The following is a 19,817-nucleotide window of genomic DNA, read 5'->3' as shown; positions in this document are numbered from 1 at the left end:
TCAGATGCACACGCGGTCTCGCATGCGCGCTCTTGATCACTCACTCTAGATTCCGGGAGATTTTATCTAATTTGCGGGCGTCAGGGTGCCGCTATCAATATGCGGGAGACTCCCGGAACTTCCGGGAGACTTGGGATGTCTGTGTTTTTCTCTACTGCTCTGGCAGTGCCGATCTTCTGTAGCCTGACGAGCCAGACCCACATTAAAATGTAGGGTCTGGACACTCGCCGTTCGCAGTGCTCAGTCCGAGGGGCGGGATAATCAGTTGTCTTTCAAATTCCCTCTGCGCGCAATAGGACAGCGGCAGCGCTATGAGTCCCATGCATTTCCCACCAGCGGAGCTAGTTGGCTAGTTCAAACGTTTGCCAACTTAATAAGCTTAACTCGTGTCACACTGTTCGCCAGCAGCAACATCCATCTTATAATAAGGTCATATAGGTTTAGTCAGATTTTTTTCTTTTTTTTTTCTTTTTCTTTTTTTTCGCATGCCCAAATTTCCGTCAATGATTCCCGGGACACTGAAAGACCGGGGTACACGAAACTTGGTGGGCATGTAACCCCACATGGATAGCATGGAACCATCGTTTTTCGTTTTGATCTGTAGCCCCAGCTGGACTGGACCCCGAAAGGAGGGTAGGGCAGACACAGTTTTCTGTGAATATCTCAAAACCGTAGGGTTTAGGAGGACCATTTTTTTGTATGTTGATCTCAAGGGGCCATGTTAACCCATTCCATAACCACTCATTTCATGTATAAGCGCCACCTAGTTAAACACAAAAAAAGTAAAATGAGGTGTTGTAATTGAAGGTATCTGTGACCTAACATAGTCAAAACTGCACGAAATTGGAAGTGTAGGATCATTATGACACCCTCTGTATGCACGCCAAGTTTTGTGGAATTCCGTTCATGGGGGGCCACACAATAAATTAATTTATGTTACTATACACCAACTGGCCTGTAGGTGGCGGAGACAGTTTTCTGTGAATATCTCGAGAACCGTAGGGCCTAGGAGGTCCATCTTTTTTATGTATGTTGGTCTTAAGGGGAATGTCAACCCATCCCATTACCACTTATTTCATGTATAAGCCCACCTAGTTAAAAATTAAAAAAGCAAAAAATTAGGTGTTTTCATCACAATATCTCTGGCTGACAAGGTCAAAACTGCACGAAATTAAAAGTGTAGGATCATTATGACACCCTCGAATGCATGCCAAGTTTTGTGTACTTTTCGTTCATGGGGGGCCTTACAATAAAATAATTTATGTGTACATTTAGTGGCGTTACACCAACAAGGATTCCGGGACACTGAAAGACCGGGTACACCGAAAAACTTGGTGGGCATGTACCCCCACATGGATAGCATGGAACCGTCATTTTTCGTTTTGATCTGTAGCCTCCCCGCTGGACTGGACCCCCCTGAAAGGAGGGTAGGGCAGACACAGTTCTCTGTGAATATCTTGAGAACTGTAGGGCCTAGGATGACCATTTTTTTCCGTATGTTTGCCTCCAGGGGTCATGTTAACCCATTTCATGTGCACACATGTGCACAAACAGATACACACACATACATTCACAGTAATGTCACAGGCACAAACACAAGCGCGCACACACACACACACACACACACACACACACACATATATAACATAAACATAACACAAACAATCAAGAATTTCTCAGAATTATAAACAGGCAAGATGGAGGTGGGGTTGTATAAAATGAATTTTACATGTGAAATCTATGAACTAATCATGTTTTGGTACTTGTTGTCTAGCAGATACCAGTGAGAATTGAGTGTGGATAATGCAATTTAGTGAGACAGTTAGAATCATATAGGCCTTTCAGCGTGATTTCTTTTTGTGGAAAAAATGTGCTGGACTGGGCGGCGGTCATATTTTGTACCGCTCTGCGGTACATCTAGTTTGTTTTCAAGTAGCAGGGAATTCAAGCCAAACCGTTGCAACTCTGCCATCAATCATTATGTTAAGCCCACCTAACGACTCTATACACGATTTCATTGGCCTGATTAAGTTTCGATTTCTGGAGCTCACAAGCCAACGGAGAGTTGCTAGACTAGCCCTGGCAGCAAATGTAATTCGCTGTCGCTAGGGGCGCGTCTAGATTTCTAGGCTAGATCTTCTGCTTTCTCAAAGGAAACACGTAGGATCAGTAGAAAGGCTGTAGCCGTAATGGCTCTGTGTAGGATAACAGGTTATTGCCACCTCAGTTGCTTGACTGTATGTAACACAACTGTGCAGGCTGAAAATAACTTAGTAATTTGTGAGTGTTCTGCTGTGATTATGCTACACCACATAGATAAGGATTCCAGAAAATGTCTTCTTTTGTTTTCTTTGTTTTCTTTTTTATTCTTTACTTTCATTGACTATTGCCCTTCTATGCTTTCATTAGCTATTACTGTTTGCTTTTGTTTATGTAAAGCACATTGAATGACCTGTGTGAATGAAATGCGCTTATAAATAAACTTGACTAGACAATCGCTCTAGAATGTGTCACCATAAGGGCTGACCGCATCCATGTCTGGGGATTCGGGACAACTGCTTGGATATCGGGACTGTCACGAATTTTTCGGGACGTCTGGTCACCCTAGCTGACCGCATCCATGTCTGTATGGCGGAGAGAGCGGAGAGGCAAGCTGCAGGTCGGGCGTATGATCCTGTCTTAGACCCTGACCACTGCAGTCCAAACTCTTCCGTCTGTCCCTAGAAAGACTTCAATATCATGTCCAAGTGGTCACAGTGCTCTTGGCAGCTGGGGGTCCAGCACCATGATGGCGTTCCCGAGTTGTGGTTCTGTTGGGTCCCTATGCAACTGGGAACGTCATTTGTGTCGACCAGCCATAAACGCTAGGTCAAATTCAAGACTCTTCCTCAGTGGTTCCATGTTGGTGGAATGAGTTGCCCAGTGCTTATTGTGGCTTATTGCTTTTCTAAAATGGTTACTACGCTACAAGATTTCATAAAAAAAAGGCACAGCGAGAAATGTAACGATTTATTCATAGATGATCATTCTTCCACCAAGAAATGTATTTCCTCTATCAGAATGGTTGCCATGCAACGTCGAGATGCAGCAACTCTGACTTTTGTATCAAGTTGTGGTAGCGCAGTAACGAAATGCAGTCAGCGTGTGGGGTTGTGCTGGATTATACAATGGCATTGAACGCAGTTCAGCCAATCATAATTAAGGACCGGAACTATCCGTTTTAGAAAAGCTAATAAGCTGCTTTCAGGTCCTGACACACGGTGGCCCTCTGGTCCGTAAGCAGCAGAGTGTTGGGCTCCAGGTGTTCATGGCTGTGGCTTCCGCCCGGCCTGCTCTTGTCCACAGCAAGTGGTTTTACTCAGTAATCTTCAGCTGCCAAGGTGATGTCATGCTCCCCCCTCTCTCTCTCTCTCTCTCTCTCTCTCTCTCTCTCTCTCTCTCTCTCTCTCTCTCTCTCTCTCTCTCTCTCTCGCTGTTTTTTCTCCTTGTAGGCCCATTGATTACTAGCGGCGCTGCCAAGACAAAGCTCTGACTCAGTACCGCGTTTTATATTACATCACAGGAGTCATCCAGATTCCTCTCGTTCCCATGTTCAGCTCTAACACCCAACTGTCCTTTGCTCTGACCACTCACTCTGTTATCTCTCTTTCTGTTTTTTCTTCTTGCCTTCATCAACATCCTCTCCGCTGCAGCCCTGCAGGTCCTGCTGGACCAGTCTACCAAGGCCAACTCGCCACTCAAGGGCCACGAGAGGACAGTCCAGTACCTACAGAGACTGGGTGAGATCTGCACAGATGCTTTTTAGATACACACACACACACACATAGACTCACACTTCCTCCTGCCTCTGGTCATGTTTGTTTACACCGCGCACAAGCACGCTGTGTATCCCTCAAATAAACACAGACGACCTTGAGTTCTCTCCGTTCCTCCCTCGTTTCTGCCAACTCTGCGTTCAGACCTGCGTTCACTCAGCCTATTTATTTCCCCAGTGTGGGCATTTTGTTTGAATGGCTATTAAATGCTGTGGAATAGGTTGTTGTTGTTGGCTCAGTGTTTCTTGGTATTAGCTTACCTAAATATTATAACCTCCCCTACAGTGTATAAATAATTATAATATAGAAACACTATGGTACCAATATTGCACCAAATCAGCATTGGTATCACCATTTTATTAAGGAGAACAGGAAGTTATTATTATTATTTGGTATTTGGAACGTTTGAATAATGGGGCTACAGTAGTCAAAAGTGTCTTCCAGCAGATTTTCAGAGTTTTTTCAGTACTAAAAACAATCTAGGTCAATGGTTCTCAACCTTTTTTCAGTGATGTACCCCCTGTGAAATATTTTTTCAGCCAAGTACCCCCTAACCAGCGCACAAGAATTATGCTTCAAACACGACTCCATCGTTTAAGTTTTGACAGTGATTGACAGGTGATGGCGGGTGGCATGTGACAGGTTGGGTCGAAAAATCCTGGTATGAGGGGGACTCTGGGTTTTTAGGATAATGAAATTGAATAGCCTACTGAAATATAAAATTAATTTTATGAACTTATATTTTCCTGAAATATTTATTAAATAATTGTTTTTAAAGTATTTTTGCATGGATTCTACTTTTTAAATATATGTGTATTTTATTTATTTCATGTATTAGTACTAGCATTGATTTTATTTAGATTTTTAAAGAATTAAAATATAAAAAGCGTATTATAAAAATTCTTATATTTTGACATGTATCTCACCACAGCAAGCACATATGAATCTACATGCATTTCATGTGTGTGCAGACTGTCCTGAATCTGGCAATATCATTGCCATGGTGGAGGGATTCTCTGGGGCTGAGCAATTTACAGACATATGTGGTGTGCGCCTTACAGAAATAAATGCCATTTTTTTATTTAGTGATTAAAAATGACCTTTCTGCGCTCCATATCTGTGACAACTGATCTGACCTGACTTGACCCGAGTTTACGTGTTAGCCTGTGCCTATAGTGTCTGCACCTATGATTCTCTACAACTTTTTACTGCATTGCCATGAACAAAGTAAAGGCAAAAAAGGTGTTTCTTTGTCGAACAAATTGGGATGCAATGTGAGCCTTGAATTGGATGCCATGCAGGAATTTGCTAGGATCTAAAAACCGGATTATGAACATTCTTTGCCATATAGAAACACACAATAGCGTTGGATTATAAACACTTCGTCACTTCGTCTGTTTTATAACCCAGAAGGATGTACTTGGTATCAAATGATAGCGCTGTGTCTCCTTTTTCATCTGACATGCGTGGCATATCTATGCGATCACAGGTCCGCGAGTAATTCAAAGGAGAGTAATGGGTGTGCAGCGTTGGTTTTTGTACATGACGTTATTATTTTGTAGTCACTTCGTCTGTTTTCATAAGCCAGAAGGATCGATATACATGGTACCAATGGATAGCCCTGTGTTTCCTCTTTCATCTGATATGCTTGCCATATCTATGCGTTCACGGGTTCGCGAGTAATTCAAACGAGAGTAATGGGTGCACAGGTGACCGCAGAGAAGTATAGACTGTAAATATGATGCAATTTAATTTAATTTCATGATTTGTTTTTTATTTACATACTTTAACGTACAGACAAGTGCGTGGCCTCGTTGGAAAGCCCCACTTCTGCTCTGTCACGCAATAACGGATTCATCTCGCTGCGATGAACAGTTGCGGAGCAATGTAACAGAGAAGAAAGAGTGTGTTTTTTGACACACTTTGCGTCAATTTGGTTCTAAGAGTTAAAATCTCACGTACCCCCTGGAGTGCCTTCACGTACCCCCAGGGTTACTGCGTACCCCCATTTGAGAACCACTGATCTAGGTGATGCCATTGACGATTTCCACTTAACAAGCCAGCACATAAGACATGCTCTAATAATTCAAGCAGATGGTTTGCTGTTAAAATGATTCTGTCACAGAATCAGAATTGGAAGGGCATAGCCTACTAATACGCTGTCTTGTGTTGTGGATAGCTATGTTTGGTATGGCTTAGAGCTAGAGGAAACTTCACTGACACGTGGGTATACAGCAGTAATTGTGAGCCTGGCTATTATTAAAAGTTTTAATACAAATTTAATCCGAGCATTCCTTATTTTCTCTGGCCCTCCGGAGGCATTATGAAAGTCAAGTTGAGCAGGGGCTTTAGATAGTGTTGTTTGGGCCTGCATGCCTGTCGCCTGCCTGTTACAACAGTTTAATATTCGTAGTGCTTATATCGTATAGTGAATCTGGGTCTGGATCCAATGGGCAAAGGATCAAGGGGAACGTTTTTTGAAAGCAGTAGTGCCTCTAAGCTGTATGACATTGCCAACTTGGAGGCAGCAGCCTCAACAATGAGCACATATGCACAGCCATCACAAACAGACTCGCATTTCTTATTCATCCCAAAACGCCGCACATGAGCCTGACCTAATTATTTTTTTACTGTGTATTTCTTCAGGGGTGGAAAACATTGGCATCATTTTTGAGTTCTCTCCTTGGGTGTTGAAAACCTGCCCCGAGGATGGCCTAAAGGTACAAGAATGAAGTAATGAGATCATTTAACATGGTGATGATATGAGCTACAAAGAGCAGAGAGAATCACAAAAGCATAATATACTACTAATTTTCCATTTTACCAGGAGGTTTTCCTATTTTAAGAATATAAGCCCCAACTTTATAGCTCATGATTGAATTTCACTGTCGTGAAGTTATGATCGCAATACCTTTTGTTCTTATTCATCACTCCAGTAGATTAACTGCAAAATTACAGCTGTAGTACATGTGTACACATGTCTCACTTGTCCATGCATGTGCTCTTGGGTCAGATCTTCACTGAGGACCTTCCAGAGGTGGAGGCACTGCCCAGAGACAAAGTGCTCAACTTCCTGAAAGAGGGCTTCAAGGAGCTGGCCGTGCCCTACCTGGAGCACATCATCCACGTGTGGGAGGAGACAGGCCCCGAGTTCCACAACGTGCTCATCCTGCTATACCTGGACCGTGTGCAGGCTCTCATGAAGGAGTACCTCAACTCTCTGCCTCAGGGTAAGAGCTCCAAGGAGATTCAACACTTGAACCTGAACCTTTTTATCAATATTCATCCGATTGTCTCACCTCTTAACTCTGCTGATTTCTGTTGTTCTCTCTCTCTCTCGCTCTCTCGCTCTCATCCTCTATCCTCTGTTCTCATCTCTCTCTTGCCCCTGCCTCTGGTGTGTAGGAGTGTCTGCGGTAGCAGCAGGAATGGAGGAAGGCCAGCTCGGGGAGTTTAGAAACAAGCTGCTCGACTTCCTGGAGATTTCCTGCAACTACGAGCCTGCACGACTCATCAGCGACTTTCCTTTTGATGGTGAGTCATGGGTGGCCCCCAAGTAGCTCAGTGCAGAGATCCATTGTTAATGAGTTTCACACGCTTATCTAGTGTTTACTTTTGGCTGTGAATGATGGACAGAGAGGTCACATTAACTTAGAGACCTTACAAATAAAAGCCTGGTGGTGGACTACATACTATAGTATGAAACATGTAAATCATCAACATCACTGTGCCATATCATACATCATACTCTACGAGTGTAATTTGCCAATCAGTGGTTCTCAAACTGTGGTACGGACTCTCTCTAGTGGTACTCTGGGAATCGCCGATATTTTATTATTAGGCCAGAAAGAGGAACAACATGATCATGGTGAAATCCCTGCCCTGGCCACAGGGAAGAGTCATGTGTCATTCAAGAAGCTTTATTGTCATTCCCACATTTTCATGTAGAAGCGAAATGTAGTACTCAGGTCCCAGTTGATTAAACAAAGCACCCCCAATAAATATAAATAAAAATAATAAAAGAATTAAAAATAGTAAACAAATATATTAAATTAATTATGGAAGAAAGAAATATTCTCTATGTTGCAGTATGCGCAGTGAATGACATCAGTGTTCAGGGTGCTCAAGTCCATGAGTAAGTTCATGACTGAAGTGCAGTGTTTCAGGAGTAGTCTATGGTCAGATCAGAGCAGAGTCATGTGGACTAAACAGCTATGGGGCTCATGACGATTAACATTCATCGAGCTCCTTTTCCCTTTATAAAGTTTCTTATTTGTCATTATCTGCACGATAAGCATGAGGCATTCATTATTAGTAACAAAATGGCTGGGTTTTAATAAAAGTAATACATATTTTCCATATAAAAGCATATTTTTGATTCACATTAGATTAGATTTGATTAGATTCAGCTTTATTGTCATTGTGCAGTGTACAAGTACAATGCCAACAAAATGCAGTTTGCGTCTAACCAGAAGTACAAAAAAGCAGTGCAAAAGTGCAATGCAAATGCAAATTATAGACAGGTGGTGCATAGGCAGGACAAGAATATAGTGCAGTGTAGACAGTAGTATGCAGTTAGTTTAAAGAAGGTGGTTTAGAGTAATATAGATTACATATAAATATGTGCAGTGCATAATGTATTTACTATGTTCATGAAAATGTTGTGTGTCATAATGCAAGAGGTCCTGAGATTAAAATTGTTCTGTGTGTGTGTGTGTGTGTGTGTGTGTGTGTGTGTGTGTGTGTGTGTGTGTGTCTGTGTCTGTGTCAGGTCTGCTTGAGGAGCGAGCACTGTTACTGGGCCGCATGGGCAAGCACGAACAGGCCCTCTTCATCTACGTCCACATCCTGAACGACACGCGCATGGCTGAGGAGTAAGTAGCCAAGCACTCTCCAACCTGCCCCCATCACTGTCATCAGGAGGCCTCATCCATTAGTGTACAGTCAAAACAAAACCATATTAATACCGTATTAACTGCCCCCGTGTATTACCGGTAACCTCATAGCTGAAGAAATTTTGCAAAATCATTGTATAAACCACAGCTAATAGTTGGAAAATTACGGTACCCAGCATGGCCGCTGTCATTGTGTGGTCATCTGCCACGCTGACCATAGAAAGTTCTTCTTGTTGTGACTGAAGTTTGCCCTGCCATGTCCATACCTCCCTTTGTCTTTTCCCACAGATACTGTCACAAGCATTACGACAAGCTAACAGACGGGAATAAGGATGTGAGTACTGTGGCTTGGAGCATTGTACACTTTTTATAATTTATATGTTTTATATTTTCATATATATATATTTATATTTTATATTATTTAAGGCATTCAGTATCCGAAGTACAACTTTTATCTCATTTGTGTACTTTAAAGGTGACATGTGTAAGAATTGAGGTAGAAATATCCAAAAAATTAGCTGCACGCATCATAAGAATGAGAAGAAATAAGGGTGATGATGTCATTAAAAAATTGACAAGGCATAATGCTGCAGAGATATCAACCTGAATTAGCATGCTAAATTACTAGCCACAGCCCGACAGGTGTCATAATACCAGTTTCGGCCATGGGAGACGGTATGTGGGCGACATAACAGCCAGCCAAACTGCAATACATTTGTCTCGGTTGTTACTCTAGGGTAGACCAACTCACTTTCTGGAGGTATACTGCCCCCATCTTTTATGGAATGTGGAGTATGAATTGATTTTTTGGCGGACATTACATATGGCACCTTTAAAATATATTGTCTAAACTTCAACCTTTTGAATTTTTTTTCTTGTTGTTTTGTAAGTATATGTTATTCATGTGGTGCGATGGTGGCATTGTTTCATAATGACTGAATGGCAATATCGGTTGCTGTTGAGATAACTATATTGAGATAACTAACAAAATATTTCAAAAATGTATTTGGATTAACTGCACCAAATTGAGTGAACAAGCTACAACAACAAAACACCATAATAAAAAATACTTTCACTTCCTACCTAACCGGTGTCACGCTTCATGTGTTTACCTGTGTGTGTGTTTGTCTATGCAGGTCTACCTGTCCCTGCTGCGCATGTACCTGTCCCCTCCAGACGTCCACTGCCTCGGCCCCATCAAGATGGAGCTGTCAGAGCCTCAGACCAACCTGCAGGCGGCGCTCCATGTTCTGGAGCTGCACCACAGCAAGCTGAACACCACCAAGGTGAGAGCATGATCATCACACACCCAGATCTACCATGATAAACACCACCAATGTGAGAGCATGCCCATCACACCCCCAGATCCACCATGATGCATTAATCAGGGAAAGAGAGGATCTTACACAAACTGAGTTTCCATCCAATTCACTACCATATGTTTAGCGTGTTTATGAAGGTACAGCCAAAGAAAATATGAGACTTTACACATTTCCACCTGCGATCGCATCATATTCCATTTATGATCGCATCGTGGGGCAATAGCCGTCAGTTAAAAACCTGAGGTTGTCCAGGGCAGCTCTTATGGAGGCATCTAATCACAAACAAACCTGTTTCATCATCCTTGACATTTTACCCTCTGTGTCAACCATTTCCCAAGAATCTTTCATAAAGTCTTATTGTATTAAGTCGTGTTCTGCACAAAGTGTATTTACATAACCTTATTGTACCATTTTTACAAACATATCATATATTCTTATCATATATTAAGTATTGTCACATAATAAACTCAAAGGTGTATTCTTATCATATATTAAGTATTGTCACATAATAAACTCAAAGGTGTATATCCGTGAAAAGCAGGGACACATCAGAGCTTCATTTTAAATGTTCAGAGACAGTAGACTTCTGGAAACATTTACAATTAGCTCTCTATGAAACAAACATGTTTTATCAAACCAGTCAGCTTTTCGCAAGATGTATCATAACCTTCGTATGCTTTGTGGTGGTCACTATATATTTTTATTTGTCTTCTGGATAAACAACACACACATGTTATGCTCTGTGGTTGGTTATGTCAATAGTCAAAAGTTTGGCCTGCAGAGAACCCAAGGGAGGGCCTTTCCTCACATTATGATTGCTTGTTCAGTGTTTAATGCCCCTTGCTCCATAAAAATGCCTTATTTTACAAGCTGGACTTTTCTTCAAGCTGGTTTGGAGGATCCATGTGCATATTGAATGAAGAGCTTTGTGTGGCGCCAAAACTCCCCCCCTCTTTAGTCATGGATACAATTTATTTTCACGAAATGGTTCACATATTTTTTTAAAATTTTCCTTAGTTAACTTGATTTAAGATTTTGAGTTTTTCGAGAGTTTTCAAACTTTCCGAACAAGTGTTTGTTTTTTCGTCGAGAGCTTTTTTGGAATGATGCAATAGCATGGAATCAGAGCCATTGTCTCCCCGCTCTCTGTGACTTCATTGAGCTGAATAATGAAAGCATTGCACTGTGCGGTCTGAAGTGTGTAGAGTGGGACTTCCCTGGGTCCTTCCTCTCTCCGTCCCCTCCCTTATTTGCCGCACCGTCTGGTCTTTTATTTCCCTTGGCGGAGGGCCCGGGGGCCGGGGTAGTGCCAGCGGTGCGGAACAGAGCAGAGCCACAACAGAGTACCGTCCACAGCAGGGACTCCAGCACACGTCAGGCCACACTGCAGGCCTGATGCACAGCCCACACGCCAACCCAATACACACACAGTACCACATCAACACACATATATGCTTATACACACACACACACACACACACACACACACACACACACACACACACACACACACACACAGTAACACGTACAGACACAGTAAAACGCACGCATATATACTCATTCACATGCACACACACACAGTAACAGAAACAGAAAAACGCGCGCGCACACACACACACACACACACACACACACACACACCCAGTGCCTTATGTCAGCCCCATCCCTGTTTAATCTCCTTTTCTTCACATCTCCGTCGTCTGTCTGTCTGCCTCCCGACTTTTCACTTTGTTCTCTGTTCTGTAGATGGTCTTCCACTCATTTGTGTTGCTCTGTCATGCCTCCCTCATTCCATCATTCCCCCTCATTTGGCATTCTGCTTTCTTGTTTATTTGGCCGAATAAAAGCCGATGCCCCCTTTACAAAGTCTTTATTTGGATGGGGAACACACAGCTCTACTAGCGTCTACTAGTGTCCACTACATGTGTTGGGCTGGTGTCATTATTACTGCATTATGAAATTATTTCTGCTGCAACGAGGAGGTTGATGAGGTTTTTTGAACTGTTGGTGGGTAGGAGAACCAACTGTGCCGTGCACATCACAGAGTTGGGGATGTTTGTGTTCTCCAGCCTGTGCAAACTGGCGAAGCAGTGTCACATTTTTCTGCAATCGTTTGTTTTTGTCTACCTTGTCTCACCCTATATGCCTCCACTTTGTCACTCCCCTGTTATGGGTGCAGGCCATCAACCTGCTCCCAGCAAACACCCAGATCAATGAGATCCGTGTGTTTCTGGAGAGCGTGCTGGAGGAGAAGGCCCAGATGAAACGGTACAACCAGGTGCTCAAGAGTCTGCTGCAGGCCGAGTTCCTACGGGTAAGCACTTTGGATTAGGGCCGTGCTATTAATCAAATTAATCGTCAATTATAACAATCATGAAAACGTCATCCAGAGCACACCTTTGTTTTACATTGGTAGCTTTTATATATTATCTTTTCTGCATGTGTTTTATCTTTTTTTTTTAAATTTAGAAAATGGAAGAGGTTTTCGAAATCATCGGGTAATCGTGTTAAATAATCGTGATCTCAACATTGACCGATTTAATTATGATTATGAGTTTTGTATTGTTTTGTGTAAAAGACATTCAGCTAAAAAGGGTGCATGCAGTTGAAAGGGTGTCTGTGTTTATCTATGTATGCAGGTGCAGGAGGAGAGGATCTTCCATCAGCAGGTGAAATGTGTAATAACTGAGGAAAAGACCTGCAGAGTTTGCAAGAAGAAAATTGGGAATAGGTAAATACTTTGAAATGCATGCTCAAGTCAGACGTGATTTATAGGATTCATGATCTCAATATCAACATTGCATCAACAGGCATAATTATTTCTTTCTTTATTTCTTTATATTATTTAGCACATTTGAAAAGATTGCATAAATACAGAGAAATGACCGTTGAAAAAACAGTGCAGGGAGAGGCAGAAAGCCCAAACAGGCTTATATGAAGCCTCTACCTAACAATAAACCATTGCTTAAGTTTAAATAAAGCAAACACAAATACATCATATAAACTTTCTAAAAATAGTGCACATTTATCCTTTTATCCATTTATTCCTGATTTGACTTTAAATTGAATACTTGTTTATAAAGGATTTATATGATGCCATTTAGTTTTATTCCCTGAATGCTCTGAACATTCTCCAATTACATGTTGCATAGCCATCATTACACTAACAGGAATACAACCATAGCTGTAACCAACAATCTGAGAGTCAGGACCCCTATGTCACCTTTTGAGAACTCCCTTGCTTACAGACACTGCACTGTATTGGCTTACCTTATCGCTTTATCATAATCCAAAATGTCCGTTTTCTCTCACTTTAGTCTATGCCTTTTTTTGTCAGAAAACAGATCCGTGATTGCAGTTTAACCATAGCTGCCCTTAAAATTTGGCAAGTAACTGCAACATGAAACTAGCCTGACGAGCCAGACCCACATTAAAATGTAGGGTCTGGGCACTCACCGTTCGCAGTGCTCAGTCCGAGGGGTGGGATAATCGGTTGTCTTTCAAATTCCCTCTGCACGCAATAGGACAGCGCTATGAGTCCCATGCGTTTCCCACCAGCGAAGCTAGTTGGCTAGTTCAAACTTTTGCCAACTTAATAAAAGCTTAACTTGTGTCACACTGTTCGCCAACAGCAACATCCATCTTATTTGTTTTCAAGTAGCAGGGAATTCAAGCCAAACCGTTGCAACTCTGCCATCAATCATTATGTTAAGCCCGCCTAACGACTCTATACACGATTTGATTGGCCTCATAGAAGTTTAATTTTTCGAGCTCACAAGCCAACGGAGAGTTGCTAGACTAGCCCTAGGCTAACATGAAACTACATTAAACCCCCACGGTTTAATTAATACCGCCACGGTATCCGAATCAGGGCAGACGCACAATGTAGTTGCAGTTGCTTTTTAAATAATCCTTCAACGTAACCTCCCCTGCTGGCTGCCGCTCACATTGCAATTTAACAATAAGTAGCCTAAAACTAGTCAGAGGTTATTATGGCCCGTCTAGTTTCACTTCACATATTATGTATTGTACTGATGTAGCCTATTTAAAACATTAACTTTCTTCTCAGTGTTTCCTCTTTATTTAGCGGTGCCACTGCTTCAGAATTAGGGGAGACGCAAAATATTGTCATAAGCATAGTAGGCTGCCGCCACTGTTCAAAAAAATCTAGCGGAAACACTGGGCTCAGGATGGTTTGAGGTGTGGTTTATGATGTACCTTGTAGAATCTGTTTGACGTATAATAATAATAATAATAATAATAAAAAAGTGATATCAAAAACATTTGAGTAGATGATTGCAGTCTGTCAACAGTTTTGTACGTGTCAGACTTTGTTGCTTTGGTTGATCTGTGTTATTGTAAAACTGCCATATAAAAGCAGCACAGATTCTTTGTGTTCATTTCCATTGTATGGGTAGATAGGGAGATAGTGCTTGCACACACTGTGGCAATAACCAAATTATTATTAATTGTCTTTTTAAAATCTCTTGTTATCAAGGGCGTTTTATTTTCTGTGGAGTCGGAGACAGACCGTACATATTACAAACAAGGTGAAGGTCATGTGGTCCGTAACAAGTCTTTTCTAGGCTGAGAGAGTCTGGCATGAGCAGATAAAAAGGGTCAGAATGAGGCCAGCTCTTTGAAAAGGTTATGACAGTTTCTCAGATGATCAAAACAGATGGTGAGATAGAAAAATCTAAGTTCAATGTGACCAAAGTTTAGTCTCACAAGGATTTCTGTTGGGCATTTGAGCACACAAAGGATTTGCGACTTATTTGCTTATAGCAATCCCACAATCCCATTCATCTGCTCGCCTTATTATTTCTCGAACTCATACATGCGGAAAGCTCTGTTGGTATCAAAAATAGCCTTAGTTGCTGATATGGCTTTAAACTAAACAAACAAACAAACTTTTAGTATCAGAACATGACTTACAGGGAGGCTACACCGGGCACGTAACTGAAGCGTTCCATTCGCACGCTACTGAAGTGTTCCACTGCACACTACAATTCTGTATTGTTTACAATTCTGTAATCAATTCTGTATATATTGTTTTATATATATGTATTTGTCTAAACATTCATCTATCTCTCACCCACTTGCATCCACAGTGCCTTTGCCCGGTATCCTAACGGTGTGGTGGTGCATTACTTCTGCTGCAAGGACCGCAGTGTGTGCCCCACAGAGCAGTGATGTCCATGTTGCCTGGCAGGCAGGCACACCAGTGACACGGACGCACCACATCTCTGCCCCTCACAGAGACCCATGTGGACTTTTGTGGACCATGAAGCTTTTATAGTGACCCATTCATGTGTGGGGAAATGAAAATATGCCTGGACAACTGAAGGACATGGATCTCAAGCCTTTTGTTAGCCTTCCAGTGACCAGTGCTGGAATGAGCAGAGGGGGAGGGGGACTGGGCACAGAATTTTGTCTGAACTGGAAAGGTAAAGCAGGCAAGCCCAATTCTGACTTTTGAAGAGGGGAAATAGGTCTGCCAGATGCAGTGAGAACATTAACTCTGTGGAGCTTCTTGAAAAATTGACAGACCCAAAAGCACCCCCATCTGTCCTGTGTGTATTTATGCTTGGATGTTCTTAACTCTACATGTCTTGTTTTGCACATTAACACTGTCTGTCAAGCGCCGCAGTGTGTGTACCTTATAAACAAGTGATCTTGTCCTCTCTGCCTGTTGTTCTTCTAGTCTGAGCCCATATTAGCTCAGCTGATGGCCGACAGCATTCGCTTTGGACTCCGTGTTCTATTTGTATAGCTTTAGGTCTGGCTGTACTGAGCAGTGCCAAGCAGGAAACCTGACACCAGACAGCTTTATCTGCAACTACACAATAGAGACCGCGAGAGGCCCTTCAGAACGGCCCAGAGCTCAGAGCACTGCTGAGTGCACCTCAGGTCCGACCCTGCCCTGCCGCTGTTGCTTACATTTCTTTCTTTCTTTTTTTTTTTTTTTTTTTTTTTTTTTTTTAAATATACTTTCTTACACACATTTTCCCCCATCTTTATCGAAGTATAGTTTGTTTGCATACACTTTCGTGTTCTACACAGCCTTTGCTGTGTTCAAGCAGAAACACTCTGCAAGCAGCTAAAGTAAACTCTACTGCACAACAGCATGGCACTTTAGGCCTGTGTGTAATATAACTTAATGGTTTTGTATTTATTTGTAACACAAGGATCTAACACCACAAGGGGACAGAAGGTATTAGATAGAACTGATGATTAAGCAGGAATGTTTCGCCTGTAAGGATTGGTTGGTTTGGGGAGGGGGGTGGGCCTCAGGGGGCACCAGACCACGGTACTGTCATCAGGAGATGTGGTTTGTCATACTAATCCTGTGCTCAGTTGTTTAGCTTTGCTTGTCCATCTGCGTCCATCTGTTTTTTGTTTTTTTTTTTCCTTCTCGATCTTGACTGTTACTTTTGTTTAACATGGTTTCGCAGACATGCAAAATTCCGCAATTTGTACAGAGATGGTCTCTGAGCGAATAGATTGTATTTTTAAAACGGAGTTGTAAGCTGTGGCAATTGCTAATAAACTTGCATCATCTTCACACTTCATGAACGGTGTGTTTGAGATTCTCTTCTTGTTGTGAATATCAACCCGAAATGGATCTATCCATTTCACTGAGAATTATCAAGGTCCAACTTTACAGAGAAACACGAGTGAAAATAGAGAATCAAACAACTACCAGTGTATGAAAGTTATTTTCAGATTTTATTGTTATTTTTTTATTGTTATATTGTTTTGTTTTTTTTTTATAAATCTTATAAATTCCAGATTGCAATTCCAGATTGCAAATCATATTTTATATGATTTAATTTAAAAAAATCTCCCATTTGTGCACTTTATTAATGCATTTTTTATTAACCCATTTAATCTCAATGAGGTGTAAGAGTCGTGATGTTTGTCACTAGTGTGGTCCCTGTATGTGCATGAGTAGTTGAGTGCAAGAGCATATGATTCAAGGCTGTAATCATACTTTGAGGGGGACATGCCCCAGACACCACCACCCCACCACACATAAAATGTTAAGCTACAGTAGTATCACTCACTGTTGTCCAAAATAAACACTTGTTACCAACTGGAAAATGGTATGCTAAATGGTTAAATAACTGAGAGAAAGAGTGCAGAGGTGAGATGATCTGATTACAGAGAATTGCCGGGAAAACGCTGACTTGCCTTACACAGTAATCCACTCCTGAGCCATTTTCACTGTATGTGAAAGTTGTAGAATACCATGGAATTATGAAATAAGATAAACTAAGATATATGACACATTTTAACATTAAGTTAGTTTTTGCATGTAATCTCAACGAGGGCTAAGAGGCATGGTGTTGATTGGTGTGGTCCCCTATGTGTGTGCGTGACTGAGCAGTTGAGTGCAAGAGCACATGACGTCTTGCCCTTCTTGGTACAGTCCCTTGAGTGCCATCTCTCCAGAGTTGATGCCCTAAGTGCTGTGGTGTATTAGCGGAGGGTTACATATCCTCTAATGGACTTTCACGCTACTCCGCGCCAGCCAGACTATCAAGGCCACAGCCAGCTCTCCACAGAAGTGTTTTCGTCACGGTTACTCCGTCTCCGATGTGACTTGGCCAGGATTTGCTTCTCCAGCTTCTTGCCAATGTGACAGATATGCCCACCAAAGTGACTGGATGACTAGGTCTTCTCCTGAAGTCAGTCATTGCATTAGAGACTCGAGACTTGCTCTACCGAAAGACCCTGACTTAAACCTGAGTTGATGTTGTGCAATGTGATGAGAATGGATTACAAATGACTACATTTGTAAGAGTGCAAATTATCTCATCCATCCCCTCCCTTCCCTGTCTCCACAAGTGTATTGTTCTTGGAGGCGCTGTGTGAGTGAAATATGCTGAAGAGTGATAAACAAATGAATTAGGGCTGTTTTCTGTCAGCTGTGGGCAGATGTGGACGGGAAAGTTCTTTCCTGAGAGCTGGAAGAGAAATCAATGAAGGTTGGACTCTGTGGCAGGCCTGTGTGTCAGCATGACCTGTGCAGCCGTAACCTCTGGGGTATTTGGAGCTATACAAACACACTCAGCAGTGACACACACACATTTTCTTGTTTCCGTAGTGTGGTTATATAATTTTTCCTCCTTTGAGCCCTCAGATTCGTCTCCTCATAGGTCTGTAGAGCCCCCTGTGACTGGCACAGAGATTGTATATCAGAACACTCTATCCTTTCAAATAAATTAGGCTGTCTATTTTAGCAACAAGAGATGCAGGCTGTTTCATGCCTTGGGTGCTAGATGTCACCCTTTTAAGCAATTAGTGACTGTGATTGCATGCAGAAATGCATGCAGAAAGTACCTGTTGTATGTGGCACCTGCTGAACAACACCAACATATTTGATCACTCCACTCAGTGATGTCAGGCCAACACGTATGGGACCTCTCCTTCCTATGCACTGAACTAGCCCATAACCCTGAATAATGCATCACAGTCAGTCGCTCAGACGGTAGTGATACTACAGTGTCTATAACCAGTTTATTAATAACCCTGTTCATTTAAGCCGCACTCCTTGTGTCAGGTCTGGAAAAACCATCCGCCCTCAGTGGTGGGGGCAAGGAGGGGTGAGTGTGCCAGCCATAATCTCACAATGACCCCTTTCTGTTCTGTTCACCCAGCCCACTCTTACATGTGCTCCCGTACTAGACGGCTTTAAGTCTCTCTCCAGACCCACCTCCTCCTCTACATCCGAAAATATCTTATGGGGGTCCGTAGTCTGACCAGTCTGGGGATCTATACTTTGTGTTTGCACACCTCACTTAGAGATGTGCCACAAAAGACCAACAGGAGACCAAGGATGTTTGCTGGTTGAAGGCTGGACATTTCCACTGTTATCATAGTGGAATTCCTTAGTAGCATGGAATTCGCTGTGTGTGTGTGTGTGTGTGTGTGTGTGTGTGTGTGTGTGTGAGAGAGAGAGAGAGAGAGAGAGAGAGAGAGAGAGGGGGAGAAAGAGAGAGAGAGAGAGAGCAACGATTCTGTGTGTTGACTGTGTGTGTCTTTGTTTCCCACGTTCTGGGAAATCACCATTTTGGCACAGATGTCTGAAATGCCAGCGGCGAGACTCTGGCGAGGTTAGCGGGGTGGAGTTCATCAGAGGAGGCTGCGCTCCGTCCGGCGGCCAGAAGGCGCACCGCGTCTGCGGAGAAACAGCAACAGTGTTGACATGAATGGCAGGCTGCTGTACATTGCGCGGCAGACTCCAGATGTTAATTCGTTCACAAATAAGCACTCTTTTTGTGTTTTTCCTGTTTCCCGTTCCCTGCGCTCTCATCCTAAAATCTCCCGTGAAACATCAAACCCTCACACAGACGCTCCTTTGTATTACTGTATTCTCTAGACGCAGACTGATGACAGTTCCTACTCACGGTCTGTATTTGCGCTAAACGTGAATCTGAAGCTTTGCTGAGAAGTCCTCCTTGATCTCTGTGTTAGGCAGCTCTTGGCTTCGGTTCATGCGCCACTTATGCTGGGAACGCCGAGCTCTAGGCTTACATGTATAATTGGATTTGGTGCACAAACAAAGTAGGCAGGCCAGAAACAGATATGCCACTCTAGAGAGAAATCCAACCACCTCAGTCAATTATTAATTGACATAGTGGTCCGAGAAAGTAGCATGTTAAAGCAATAAACCGTAACGTATTTAAACGTCTATTTCTGTAAATCTAGATGAGGTGCAGTCTTGAGTAAAATATCATTAAGGACTGGATTAAGCCATCACCATTTTTTTGTAATTGGAA

At 42.4% G+C, this 19,817-nt stretch overlaps 1 protein-coding gene across 2 annotated transcripts in view; it reads left to right on the top strand.

Moving 5' to 3' along the window:
- Positions 1 to 16,604, top strand: part of vps39 (VPS39 subunit of HOPS complex) — a 44,246-nt gene extending 27,642 nt beyond the window's left edge. For both annotated transcript variants that reach the window (XM_048227321.1, XM_048227320.1), the window contains exons 15-24: positions 3,693 to 3,779; positions 6,462 to 6,535; positions 6,829 to 7,045; positions 7,221 to 7,349; positions 8,587 to 8,689; positions 8,999 to 9,044; positions 9,847 to 9,996; positions 12,212 to 12,346; positions 12,672 to 12,763; positions 15,144 to 16,604. In XM_048227321.1, coding sequence (XP_048083278.1) covers positions 3,693 to 3,779; positions 6,462 to 6,535; positions 6,829 to 7,045; positions 7,221 to 7,349; positions 8,587 to 8,689; positions 8,999 to 9,044; positions 9,847 to 9,996; positions 12,212 to 12,346; positions 12,672 to 12,763; positions 15,144 to 15,225 — 1,115 coding nt within the window. In that variant the 3' untranslated portion in view covers positions 15,226 to 16,604. The remainder of the gene's footprint in view (positions 1 to 3,692; positions 3,780 to 6,461; positions 6,536 to 6,828; positions 7,046 to 7,220; positions 7,350 to 8,586; positions 8,690 to 8,998; positions 9,045 to 9,846; positions 9,997 to 12,211; positions 12,347 to 12,671; positions 12,764 to 15,143) is intronic.
- The last annotated feature ends 3,213 nt before the right edge of the window (positions 16,605 to 19,817 follow it).

Source organism: Alosa alosa, chromosome 19 (genome assembly GCF_017589495.1).
Source record: "Alosa alosa isolate M-15738 ecotype Scorff River chromosome 19, AALO_Geno_1.1, whole genome shotgun sequence".
Classification (NCBI taxonomy): Eukaryota; Metazoa; Chordata; class Actinopteri; order Clupeiformes; family Clupeidae; genus Alosa; species Alosa alosa.
The sequence above is the reverse complement of the archived record's forward strand: the minus strand, read 5'-3'. Positions and strand labels throughout refer to the sequence as shown.